The following is a 13,890-nucleotide window of genomic DNA, read 5'->3' as shown; positions in this document are numbered from 1 at the left end:
TCGTAAGGCTCCTTAAGCTTGAGGTCTTGCAAGCGACAGAGCAAAAACAGTTGGAGAAGATCGCAGCCCAGGAGGACACCTTCCCAGAGGAAGTGCAGAATGGCCCGAAAAGGATCAGGATCAGGCGGTCGTCGAAGCACCGGGGTTATTGTATGTATAGCTTCCCGGTGGTAGAGGCGCCGTCCTACGCATCAGCTCCCAGCATGATCAACAAGGCATCGCAAAATAAGCCCGGTGAGAAAACCCATGAGGATCAACACCATATGCTAGTGTACAGGCTCCGACGAGCATTTTCTGCAGTCTGTACGGCCGTCAAGGAGGCAGACAACCGCTACCTAAACGACCGCGAGTGGCTAGCATCTTGGGCAGACATCCTCAGAGAAGCCGAGAGACAGGGCGGCGCCGTCCTCCGCGCCACCAGGCCAGGCGGGGTGCCGGCGGTGGAATCTGATCAGGAGAAGGATGAGCTCTGCAGATTCGTGCGGAGCATGGAGAGCTTGGTAGGAGACGTCGGGCACTTCAGCGCCTTAGCGTCTCTTTGTCCGTCGTACTAGCTACTTGTCTTTGTAGTTTGTACTAGTAGTAGTTTGGATGTCTTCCAATCTTGGAAATGGTTCAACTGTTCAAGCCTTCAAGGCAAGGAAATGCTGATTTGGGGCGCTGCTTTTTTACCCTGTTGTGGTGGACATCATTTGAAATCTTTTGCAAACCAGAAGGAAGAATAAGATCTCGATGATATTTTGATCTCGGGAGAAGTTAGTGAGCATCCTCAGTGTGTTTTTCATTCTGGCAATCCAAGGAACTGACAGAGGATACACTCATACACACATGGACACGCCCGGTATTTTTCTTTTTATAAATGCATATCCTTGTACTAGTTTATGCTGAAATACTTTACACAAGGACACGACCGATTCACATATGTTCAAAAATTTATTGCAAAAATACACAGACAAAATTAAGAAATTTTATGGTGGTTGAAGAAAATAGGAGCTGTCCATCAAGCGGCATTGAACGGTTGAAAAATAGGATGTACCAGGAAAAAGGTACCGGAAAGTACCAAATTGGTGGGACCAATACCAAATATGGTGGGACTGGTACTTGCTTTAATTTAAATATTTTAATTTAATAAAGGGTAAATTGGTAAATTCATTTTCTCTGATCCGGGAAAGAATTAACCAAAAAATTAACCAACATGGGAAGGATCAAACTTGTATGCCTCACCATCCTGCTACACCTTGTTCTATGATTAAGCTTGGTATTATACAAAATTATACATATGTGAGTCAGGCTAGGTCACCAGCAATCCAGCCTCTCATCAGTCCGGTACAGTCAGATCCTAACACTAGGGTCCATCTTTCATTTAATAGCATTTTTTATGTAAATTGCTATTTTTTGGATTTTTTTCATATGGCTTATTTTCTTACACTTAAGTAGATAATAGAAAAAAATATATTTTTGCATAATAATTGGTAATGTAACCTCCTATGTTCCAATATTATGGTAAACATAAGGTTGTGTCCAAATTTGAGGTGCATACGAGTTCAAAAATATTATGAGGTATTCAAATCTCAAAGTTTCATTTGAATTATAAGAAACTATGTGAAGATGTATTATTTTGTGATTCCAATCTCAACCTATTAATCCGTCAAGAAAAAAGTTAGGAGTACCACTGTAGAAATATGTAACATCACTTTACAAATATGAAACATTAATCACTTTACAAATAGTAGAGATAGAAGATATTGATCTCGTGGTCTAAATTTGTGAAGTCTCACAAGATGGGTTCAAAAACAATGAACTTTATATTAAAAATTCTACTAATAAATAGTCCAAAAAAGATTAAAAAAATTAATGTGGTATAATGCAGGCTTGCCATTACACTACGACTCCTTTTGTGTCATCTATAGGATGCATCCCCTATTACACCCCTGTACTATTGGAAGACGATAACCGAACGTACAGATCCCGGGTGAAATCAAAACAAACTGCCGGTGTCTTTGCGTAGGTAGAGGAACTTATACAGAACCAAGAGGGTATAAAGATATGTGATCTTTAGATTTCGTGTCTGACAGTGATAGCAGTGGTGATGAACAGCTTTTACTGGACTCTTTGTACCTAATGTATACATGGACAGATGGTACAAACCAAAGTAATGAAAAATGCAGTTAACCACGAAAAAAGGACAATTCAGAACTCAAATTTCAGAGTATGCATTTTGGTTCGGAATTTTGCTGCCAAATGGATTTAATAGACTATTTACAGACGATGCTTCAAGTATCGATATTGGCAATTACAGACCAAACATGACAGGCAACCATCATTCTGATACAAGGGTTCTCATCTTGCTCCTTTGCCCTCAAGAAATTCAATCAATATTACTAAAGTAAAATTCATACACAAATTTTGTTCATCATGTGAAATGAACACACAAGAGGCTTCTTGGTGTCCATTGTAGCAGCAATGAAATGAACACACAGGATGCAAGCAGCTGCAGCAAAAAAAGTAAAAAAATCAAGTAACATCAGTGGCATTAGTTTTAGCTGGTACATGGAAATAAACATTAACAAGTACAAAACTAAAGCATTGGCAACTAGAGTCACTTCCAGTTCCTGATAAATTTTGAGAATGATTCATAAACAGTGACAATGGATCAAGAACAACAATCGTTTAAAAGTTAAAACTTGAATGAACCTCGGTGACAAATAATAGCAGTACTATCATAACCTTTACACAGTAGAGTAATTAGAAGTGCAGGAGCACTAGTTTTCTCTTCATTGTGCATGGGTGATATTTTATTACTCTCCCTCAAAAAGGCCAGAAGAAAAACACCCTTGCTATTATAGAAGTGCAGTTTTTTGCTGAATAGAGCACAGCACAACATTAAAGAGAACAAAGTGGAATTATTCATGTCCACTCCTGCCTAACATATTCAGAAAATCAATCGAAGTTGGGAAACTGAAAAACAAATGAAAATTGCGGAGACCTGTGCATAGGCGGAAAGCCCATCTCTCTCTTATCCATTTAGAACATATGGATCTATTTATAAGAATCGAATTTGTTTGTTTTTATGTTATTTTGTGAAGTAATGAAAATCAATCATTCTATATAGAATGGGTTGCTAATTATGCCTAGATCCCGTATAAATGGAAATTTCATTGATAAGACCTCCTCGATTGTAGCCAATATTTTATTGCAAATAATTCCGACAACCTCCGGGGAAAAAAGGCGTTGAGGCGCAGCAGTTGACTGGACATCTAGGGGTAAAGCACTGTTTCGGTGCGGGCTGCACGAGCGGTACCAAATCGAGGCAAACTCTGAATACTAGATATGACCCAAACAGGGGTCAAGGTCGGCCAGTGAGACGATGGGGGATAAGCTTCATCATCGAGAGGGAAACAGCCCGGATCACCAGCTAAGGCCCCTAAATGACCGCTCAGTGATAAAGGAGGTGGGGGTGCAAAGACAGTCAGGAGGTTTGCCAAGAAGCAGCCACCCTTTAAAGAGTGCGTAATAGCTCACTGATCGAGCACCCTTGCGCTGAAGATGAACGGGGCTTAGGTTTTAATTGAATTGATTCATAGGATCGCAACAAGATAATTTCTATCAGAAAACCACTATAAATTTTTATTTATTTTTTGAATTGTAAAAAGATCAAATAAATAAAAAATAGGGAAGAGAAAAGTCAAGAGGCCTCTAATGATCAACATACGGGAAAGAAAGACAGATGAGCCAACTTGAGATTTTTTGGCATTATCATCACAAAGAAGAAATTATGGATTTTTCTTATTCCATATCTTCAAGGCAAATCGGGCATATCAAAGTACTTTCACTTGCCCCACAACAAGAATTTTTAGGGTATGTGAGTGGTGTCGGACGCTATAGGGGTTTGTGTATTCACATCAGGAGAAGAAAGAGGCTCTCTGTTCGAATGTTCGTTGGAAAAACCAACGCCCACCCCTATCTCAAAGTCTCCCTTTCTCTTTTGTTTTTGGAGCAGAGCTGCTAAAGAGAATGAGTTACATATGTGGTCATGGCTCCAATCATTATTTTCAATGTGTTGGCTTGGTTCTGGTAAAAGTCAAGGGGGTAAGTTAACCAGAAGTTACGCTGAAAAAGGGAAGGACCAAAAGGTTCAGCTTATGCACAATATATAAGTCTGAAAAAGGTGTTGGGTAAAGGAAGGCAATCCATCACAAACCATTTTCTAAACTTTCAGCAAAGAGTTTCTGCATGAGGCTGAACATGGGATTTGAACCTATAATTGTTTGTTCAAGACCTGTTTTAGGCATTAGCCATGGAAATAACCAAATTATCTAAACACTGTAATTATTTTCCCACTGCAAACCTGTGAACATATCTTGAAAGGTAGATTTTAAGTTTTAGTGCTTACATTTTTCCTTGTACATGAAGTGTACTGACCGAATCACGATTCCATACAGAACCTATTGCTATGGTTGAACTGATTGCGCTAGTGCTGATAATCATGTCTCAATTTATGGAGCAGGAATGCATAGACTTGGGCGTGAGGAAATTCTATGTGAACACTGAGGTTCGAAACAGCTACCTGGAGTCCCCTTAAAAAGTCAGAAAAACGACCTCATCCAAGTGGTGGCATCTGCTAAAGAAGCAATGAAAGCTGTCGTTCAATTGCTGAGTCTGTGTTCTTTGTAAACTAGGCCATAAGTTTGGTTTACATAATTAATTCAACACCTAGAGGTGATTTGTAAACTAGGCCATGCCAGACAGGACTCCAGGCAGCCGTCGACCTTGCCGGAGTTCGGGCGTGATAGATTCCGTTTGTGAGCTTACTTGCGGCGAGGATGCACTGCCTCGGCTGGAAATCGACGGCGGTCGTCGGCCGGAACGGTAGCTCGTGGCGGCGGCGATTCCGCAGTGGGGGGGCGATGGGGCCGGCCGCCGGCGTCGGGGCTTCAGCTGGACCGGGGCTGCCGAATCGCCTCACCGGAGCGTGGTTGTGGTGGCGAGCTCCGGCGGGGATGCACGCGGCAGAGGGGTGAGGCACGGGTTTCCCCTCCGAGCGGGAGATCAGGACGGTGGCCGAAGCTGCCCGAGCTGATGGGGCGCCGGCGGCGGCCTACCCTACAAGCGTGGCGAGGGAGGCGGCAGGCGCTTGGAGGAGCCGGGAACCGGCGGTGGCGGGCGCTCGGAGGAGCGGGGAACCACCGGCGGCGGGCGCTCAACGAGATGAGCGGAGATGGGAGTCTTTTTTTTTCAACGTGTACAGGTGGATCCCCAAAGGAAAAATAAGCAATGACTGAAATATCCATTAGTTAATCTGTCTCAAATCAACGGTTAGAAAAAATCGGAGGAAAAAGTACCATCAAATATTACTAGTACCTTGCAATCACCCGAACATGCCTCGACAAAATTAAGCCTCTTCATTATTCAAGTACCTTTAATGATAAAAACAAGTCACAATGATAGTTGCATAGAGCCTTCTCTGCATAAGCCACCTCTAAATGACAAAAGGATTTCTGGACCAACGCACGAGCCACCAGCAGCGAGTCCAACGAGCCAGGTGACGCCTCGTCTTCGTGTCGTCGTCGATCATGGCGCAGGGCGCCGGCAACTCTTCGAATGTTCTGTGATTCAGCGACGACGACACGAAGAGGCTGGAGATCGCTGTGGAGAAGCTAGAACAGCTCTCTTCATACGGCTGCTCCAGCTCGAGGTCTTGCCAAAGGTGGAGCAGACCTTGCCGACGACGAGGAAGAGACCCCACCACCACCACCGCCACATCTTCCGCCGCCGCAGAACGTGTCGTGATCGATGGCTGGGGATGTACCTTGGGCGTCGACCAGCGCCTCCGGAGGGACGGCTGGGCCGGATAAAGGAGGCGATCTGGGACGAGATCAGGGGCGAGGTGTACGGCGTGGTGCCGCCGCGGCCGGTGGAACCGTGGATCGCCGACACGCCGGAGTACGAAGACTACCAGGCCTGGGTGGCGCTGCTGCGAAGGCTTTTACCGCTCGTGACTTACGGTGGTAGGATCGCCTGGGCCGTCGAGATGATGGCGGGCCGGGACATGGGGGTCTGGGGGAAGGTTCCGGAGCGCTGCCGCAGTGGGCGGCCGTCCTCAGGGAGGCCGAGCACGAGCAGCGGGGACAGGCCGTCCTGCTCGACACCCGTCGGTGTCTCGGCAAGTACTTACAGCTGCTTCAACGGCGACGAGATGAAGCGCACCGTGCGCAGCCTCGAGATGCTGGCAGGCGACGTGGAAAGCTTCGGCGGCTTGGTGTTGTTGTGTCCGTGCGACCGTGTGGGACTGCTCAGTGCTCACCTGCTGTTACGTTCATGTAAAAAACTAGCTAGGTGCTCCTTTGAAAAAAAAAGCTAGGTGCTAATGGATAGCACCGTAACCCTATTTTCTACAATTTTTATACACATACACATATAACATACATGCTTTATGTACATGTATGTGTGTACATACATCATTGACCAGCAGGTCCACCGTGGCTTCCTCCCTGGGTCTTGCGTTTTTTAATTGGGCCAGCGTGGGCATTTGTTTTATAATTTAAATTTACATATTTGGATGCCTCCCTTGCCGGGAGGCAATGAGTTTGAGCCCGTTCGGCCTTTTACACGAGATCGGATCTGGGCGCCTAAGCGATACGGTACTAATTTTGACGGGCCGACTAGAAACCAATGCCCCCTCCTTCCGCGCGCACGAACCGTGCGATTCGGGCGTGGATGAAGTATTGAAGGCTGGAGATGTTGTCGGGCGACTTGCAATGCTTCGGCTGGTTCGAGTGGGCTTTTTTTAAAAAAAAAAAGGGTTTAAAAAAAATCGAAAAAGGGGTGCCGGTTTGGAACATGTTCTCCCGCCCATCTAGCGGGCGGGAGGTTCGAAAACTATTTCCAGACCCCTCCCGAGTGCCTCTTCGCGAATAAGAAAAGTTTCTTATTCGCGAAGAGACTCCTGAGGCACGCATCCCGCCCGGCCAGTGGGCAAGAGGTTCCCCTGCTTATTTTTTTTGTTATTTTTGTTGGGATTTATATTTTACAAACTATTTAAAATTTAAACTTTTTTCAAATACAAAATTTATTCGTCATACTCTTTTGTATACATTAAAAAATTTAGTTCAATTTTACGAAGAAGATTACGGTATCTAAAACTCGTATGAAGATCGTTAAGCAATAACGTTTTGCAACGTAGAATCCAAATATTATGATAATATGATACATGAAGCTATTAAAAATAAAATAGTACGATAACAAACAAGTTTAAATATATAAATACTAAGTCACAGTTATAATTACAAACACACATAATGATCTGTTAAAAGTCAATACGGCAAATATTACAAATGGTGTACTAAAATTACAAATATACATTCAGGTCTGATACAAACTCAACGCGGCAAATATTACACATGAGCAAACAACATTCAAATAAAATTACAACTAAACGATGCCTGATGATGTAGTAGCGCTCGATCGGCGACGTCTCTCACTCCTTGATGCAACCGGAGGTTTTCCATCTGTAGCATCACCTGTAGAGCCAGCTTCAGCAGAACTGGGGCCAGCATCATTGTTTGGACAACGTTTATACGTGTCTCCACTCTGATTACATGCACTGCAGCGCTGTATCCTCGGACGGAGCTCTGACTCGTCCATATCATTACGAATACGCCGTGTCTGACGGCGCCCTCTCTTAACCCGAGCTGATCTTGGGTCTGGAATATATATCACAGGATTCGCTGTCTCAGTGAACGATCCAACCATACGGAACCCGTAGATCTCATACTGCCAGGTGTTGGTAATTGTCTCATTTCTGAAGTAATGGGAAACATATATCGACAGAATGTCGAATATCCGCACAAGCAGTCATTACATGAGAACAAGGTATGTGCAGCAACTTTAGCCTCATGCATGAGCAACAACAAGTTCCATCAAATTTGAGAATGCACTCCTTTACAGTAGTTTGACGTCTCATGCCACGTCGTGCTCTGTCTTTGGGAGCTACCTCAAATTTGAGCTCCTGTGTACCACATTGCCGTACATGGTGTAGCTGGGCGCTAGCTGCCTTCTTAGTCATATATTCTGTCATCATTTTCCTATAATATCTATCAGAACTTGCATGAATACCTGATTTTTAATGAACCGATCCCTAAAGTAATCGGTACACCCGTGGATGATGAATTCCACAATTGCAACCAGTGGAAGCCCACGAACACCTCGTAGCACCCAATTATAAATCTCGGCGAAGTTGGTGGTCATTATGCCGTACCTTGCACCATCGGTATCGTAAAGTAATGCCCACTTCTCCTTCGGTTCATTCTCAATCCATTCAGAAAAGGTTTTCACCGCTGACCCAAACCTTCTGCGAGTACGTACAGTATCTGTTGGCAAAGGATACAAAACCTCTATTTCATCCTGTGCAGTTCTGGTTTTTGCTGCGTCCTCACTTCTTTTCTTCCCGGTCAGTTCATCAAGTTTCTGCCACTGCTTGTTAAATTTTTGCTGATTTGTTTTCTTGCATAGCCTCTTGAACATATCCATAAGGTGCTTGTTCTTGAATTGCCTGAAAAAATTTGCACCGATGTGTCTCATGCACCACCTACTATGAACATCACGCTACTTGGGCGGCTCTCCGGTGTCCACGCACCCCTCCTGCAAATCTAGTATTGCCCTCAGTATGCCGACGTGACGATCATGAATCAGGCAGACATCTTCCTTATCCCGAATGACTGCAAGCTTAACCCGTTTCAGGAACCAGTACGTGTTCTCACTCTCAACGAAAGCAAAAGCAACACGAAGCAATTGATTGTTTCCATCCACTCCAATAGCTGTCAGCATTTGCAATCTATACTTTCCTGTGAGAAAGGTCCCATCGATGCACAGGAGAGGTCGGCAGTGTTGGAATGCGTTAATGCATGGACCCAAGCTGAAAAAGATCCGCTGCAATATGTAGGGCGGACCTTCTCCTCTCTCTAGCCTTTTCAGGTTATAATAGCTTTCAGGATTTTTCTGACATAGGACGGCCAGCAATCGAGGAATATTATCATATGCAGCCTCGAACGTACCAAACCTCATCTCCAACTCCTTCTGTTTTGTGCTCCATGTCTTGCCGTACGAGATGGTATACTTGTACTTTTCCTGAATATGCCTGATAATAGACTTTGGTTCAAATGACATATTCTCTACTATCATCCCGTACATCCCATTTGCGATGTATTGCGATGTAAGGTTGCGATGGGTCTTCTGCACTCCCGGCAAATGATAAGTGTGCTGAGTGATAATTGAGCATTCCCAATAATCTTTCTATTTACCCTTATAGGTATGCACCCGCCACGGACAGCCCTCCTTGACACATACCACATCGTACTTACGAGATTTGCACTCGACTGTTTTAAACTCTCGCATAAGAGAGAGACCAACACTTAACAGTTTCTTTTACCTCTTCAATTGAGTGGTACCTCGCACCCTAAACAATTTCATTCTCCCTGCAATCTGAAGGTACACTAGATCCGTCATCTACGACAAGATGACAGAAGTCGTTGCTTACCCATTCTTCAGGCACATCCTCGTCATCATCAGAAGAATCGGCATTCATTGTTTCATCCAATTCACGTTCTTCGTCTTGCAGCTATTAAAAAATAAAGGGTATGTTCTCGCCCTCATCAGCCACGCATTGAGGTGCTGCGGTGCCACCTGCCTCAATGTTTGCCTCCTCAAATTCTTCATCAATATTTTCATCCCCCGGAGCAGCTTCAATGTTTATCAAAGGGTTCTGGTGCACACTGACAAGGAGTACCAGTAGCCATTGCCAATGACTTGCATTTTGCAGATAAGTTAACCAGTCCTCGTTGCTTGCAAGTGGCATCAGCTCCCAGATCAAAGCGTGAGTGGTACGATTTATGACACACTGAACACTCACAGTGTGTGTCTCCTGATTAATTCTTAATCCCCTCATTAACCAGTTGCATAGGGATTCAAATGTCCTCTTGTGCGGTCTGGTAATTTTCTCTGACCGCACAGTTGAATTCACTTAAATCTACTACATTCGGCCCATAAATCACATTTCATTCTTCGTAATATATACTGAAATACCCTTCTCGGAAGATATATCTGTCAATCATTAATAAACTAGTTATATTACATATTAATACACAACGACCCTAAGTTTCAGCGATTCCCAGATTCTAAACTATTCAGAATATAAATTATACTAAAAACAATTGAAATACTAAAAACTATTCAAAACATAACTACTCTAAGAAATATTTCCTAGATTATAGTTATTTTTAAGTAATTATATAGCTAGAATGAGAATATAGTTCCAAATCGACGTGTGAACAGGGTTTCGTCGTTTCCTCATCTCTCTTCCTCTCCTCCCTTTCTTTTTTTCTAGTTTTTGCTGAATAAAATGGAAATTTAGGGGCAGGTGGGGGCTTATATAGCCGGGGAGGACCTCCCGCACGACCAACGGGCGGATGTCCCTCGGCACCACCTCCCGCCCGTTGCATGGGCGGGATGCCCCCGCAGGGACCTCTTCGCGAATAAGATAACTTTCTTATTTGCGAATAGGTCCTCGGGGAACCTCCCGCCCGCTGGATGGGCGGAAGGTCCCCGGCCCCACGTCTCCCGCCCGATCAACGGGCGGGAGGTACCCATTTTTCAAAATTTTCCCAACCGGCCCCCCTTTTCCGAATTTTATTTTTTATCCCCTTTTTTTAAAAAAATTTGGTTCGAGTGAGCCTGAGCTCGGAATACTTCACTTTCGTTCGTTGGAACGTTTCCTCTGTTTCTTTTTTTTTGGCTTACGTGAACACAAAGAGGAGAAATTGTTTCAGTTACGTGATACTATCTCCCGTTCTAAGATAGTGTGTCATTCTAGATTTGCCCTAATACATTAGATAAATTTACTTTTAAATATTTTTCGTAGGGTACTTATTTTAAACTTTGATACTTTTCTCCATAAACTCGGTTAAACTTTTGGCAATTTGATTTGAGAATGAATAGTGCTGCTCATTCAATGCGAAAGGGCACGTAGCCCAGTGGTTACCAGAGTGTCAGTTCCTAGGTTCGACTCTTCGACGGAGCGAATTTTCTAGGATTTAACGGCGTTGTGTTTCTAGGGGAAGGCGACGTTCCCGTTGACAGCGAGGCGTTGTGGTGATTTCATCAATATCGAGGATTTACCGGCTTAATGTTCGAATATGCTCGATTTTCAGCAGCTTGTTGGTGTTGTATATATCCGTGGAATCTTACAAAACAATGCTTCACTACTCGTATTTGAGTGATTTCATTTGCATCAATTCAGTCTCGCCTCCGGGGGAACCTCAGTTTACCATGCTTCATGCTTCTCCTGGTCCAATGAATGCATGATATATCTGATCATTTACTAATCGCATTGCCAATTTATTCTTCCACAACAAAGACGGTAACCCAGGCTAATTTCTGCAAGCAAATAGGACGATGCCATGCAATACCCCTCCTCGTCAGGTTCAAATAGCAACACATTCAGTAGGTTTACGAAACAAACAGCCATGGCCTATATCAAATTCAAAATTCATCACGAACAACTTCACTCTGTAAAAGCAGCTCTTTGAACAACATAGTAGCACTGAACCGTCAAGGCAATTGCTCGCGATATTTCAACAGCGCAGACAAGTCGATCAGCGTTGTAGCTCCACAGCCCAACACAGTTTGATTCATGCATTCAGGGCAAGTGGTCCATGGACCATACTATAACGTTGATCATCTAATCTAAAAGTTGTACATGAAACTTTCCATAAGCATACTGATAGATTACAGAATGACAAAATTTATGAGCCCAGGTATGCCTCAGGACAAGACTTGACCACCTGCAATATTCATCTCCACTTTTCCATGCACTAGCTGAAAAGCTCCAAAACTTACAGGAGATATGAAATTCTGAATACTGATCACAAGGCATATCACCTGCAGGCATGATGAAAGCTGTTAAAACTTAGAACAGGATCACAGAGCTCAAACCAGATGTATACAAGTGACATGTTCAGCAAATGCCAAATGGACCTATGTAGTGCATAATCAGTTATACAGCCCTCTGGTTCATCTTAATAAGAGGATGCCAAGCCTCAACCGGCTTAGGGAGCTCGGCGAACAATGTTTGATGCGGGGGATTGTTAGGAATACCAGTGCTAGCAAGGTTGTAAAAGCAAACTTCTATGGTAGAAACTAGATGGCAGCCCGATGACAAGTGATTATAACAGCTCATGGCAACCAATCAGCCATGACATGCTAAAATCACAATAACATGGTGGACTCAAGTTAAAGAAGGAATTTTTTTTAAAAAAAATACTTCCAACCAAATATCCTAGTCTAGTACTCTAGTACCACATCCACCAGGCCACTGTTCTTCAATTAGCTGGATTATCTCGGCTGTCCAAATTCTTCACTTACATATACACAGACCACTGTCCAATGATGAAGCACCTATTAAACTACTTTTTATCAGAGACTGCCTTGCCTCATAATTCAGTCTGATCCAAATCCCCAAATAGTACGAAGATGCTCAATTAGCATTGACCCACTGACAGACACGAACATTTGTAACCCCAATCATCAAATCTCAAAATCAATTAACCATTCGGTACATCTTAATTGCATACTGCAAAGGTTGAAACGTTGAAGCTTTGGAACACTACAGTAAGGTATAAATCTTCCCAATTTCACTCACAACTCACCTCACATGAGCTCCTCCTCCTTGCGGAGGTACTCCCCGGCGTCAGCCTGGTGCAGCACGACGACGGCGTTGGTGTCGGCTTTCCTGCAGTCCTGCGCCGACCTCGCGGCGACGCCGAAGCCGAGCGGCACGTCGGCCATGGACATGACGACGACGCCGTCGCCGGCCTTGGTGTTCTCGGTGATGCGGGCGAGGGAGGACTTGGGCACGGAGTTCCCGAAGAGGAAGGAGCGCTCGGTGTCGGGCTTGAGCCAGACGCGGCGGCGCGCGTGCGCCGCCAGGAGGTCGAGCGCGTGGACGGTGAGGTGGAACGCGCCGTGGTGGGTGAACTTGCCGATGGGGGTGCCCACGGCGGCGAGGCGCGGGCGGGCGACGGCGGTGGCGCGGCGCACGAGCGCCTCGGAGGCGTAGTAGACGCGGTTCCTGTGGAGGCGGAGGCAGTAGCGGCCCGGCTCCGGGTCGGGCCCCTCCACGGCGGGACGCTCCAGGAGGTGCTTCAGGTTGGGGCCCGTGAACTTGAAGAGCTTCTCGAAGACCTGCGTCGTCTCCTTCTCGTCGAGCGGCCTCATGGCGGCGGCGGCGAGCTCGGGGGAGGAGGGTTTGGGCGGCGGCGCTAGGGGTTGAGGCTTGGGGAGACGGGGGCTCGGGGTGACCGGGTTCAACCGTTCAAGGCTCGATCAGAGACAGCTACATTTCGTTGGGCTTCATTAGGTCAAGATAAGGAAACAAGCACGGCCCAGTTCGGCCCAACGACACGTCCGGCGGCAAGCATCTCCTCGCCTCGTCTGCGGTCTGCCCCCCCGTCTGCCAGCAGGAGGCCTCGCCACCGCGTCCGCTCGCCGCGATCGCGACTTCCCTGCTGGCTGCTGGCTGCTGGCTGCTGGCTGCTGGCTGCTGCCCAGACCGCACAGGCTGGTCGCCGCCCGGCCGCTCCCGGCCCTCCTGGGATCACAGAGGTGGCTGGGTCATCAGGCCATCATCAGCACGATTGAGGTGTTTTGAGACGCACGACGCCATTGAGAGCACCACGCGGCTGCAGCGGCGGAGAAGGCCTAGGGGCTACCTCCCACGGCGACGAGGTGCTTCTCAGCTTCCAGACTTCGAAGCAGGGACTGAATGCCAACGAAGCCTGAAGCCACCACAGGTCCACAGCTCAATGCAATCGCGAGGACTGCATCCTGTAATGCTGT

General features: G+C 45.7%; 1 protein-coding gene and 1 long non-coding RNA gene across 2 annotated transcripts; both read right to left on the bottom strand.

Moving 5' to 3' along the window:
• Positions 1-2,189: 2,189 nt before the first annotated feature.
• Positions 2,190-5,245, bottom strand: LOC112877673. Its single transcript, XR_003225533.1, has 2 exons — positions 4,813-5,245; positions 2,190-2,491 (listed from the first exon to the last, which is right to left on the bottom strand). It is a non-coding gene; the product is annotated as an uncharacterized LOC112877673 (long non-coding RNA).
• A 6,289-nt stretch (positions 5,246-11,534) lies between these two features.
• On the bottom strand, positions 11,535-13,386 carry LOC112876082 (60S ribosome subunit biogenesis protein NIP7 homolog). The gene is made up of 2 exons (XM_025940121.1): positions 12,702-13,386; positions 11,535-11,934 (listed from the first exon to the last, which is right to left on the bottom strand). Exon 1 carries the CDS (start codon positions 13,267-13,269, stop codon positions 12,703-12,705), a length of 567 nt encoding a protein of 188 aa, XP_025795906.1. The 5' UTR covers positions 13,270-13,386; the 3' UTR covers positions 11,535-11,934; position 12,702.
• Positions 13,387-13,890: the final 504 nt, after the last annotated feature.

The sequence above is a fragment of the Panicum hallii genome, chromosome 9, assembly GCF_002211085.1.
Source record: "Panicum hallii strain FIL2 chromosome 9, PHallii_v3.1, whole genome shotgun sequence".
NCBI classification, from domain to species: Eukaryota; Viridiplantae; Streptophyta; class Magnoliopsida; order Poales; family Poaceae; genus Panicum; species Panicum hallii.
The sequence above is the reverse complement of the archived record's forward strand: the minus strand, read 5'-3'. Positions and strand labels throughout refer to the sequence as shown.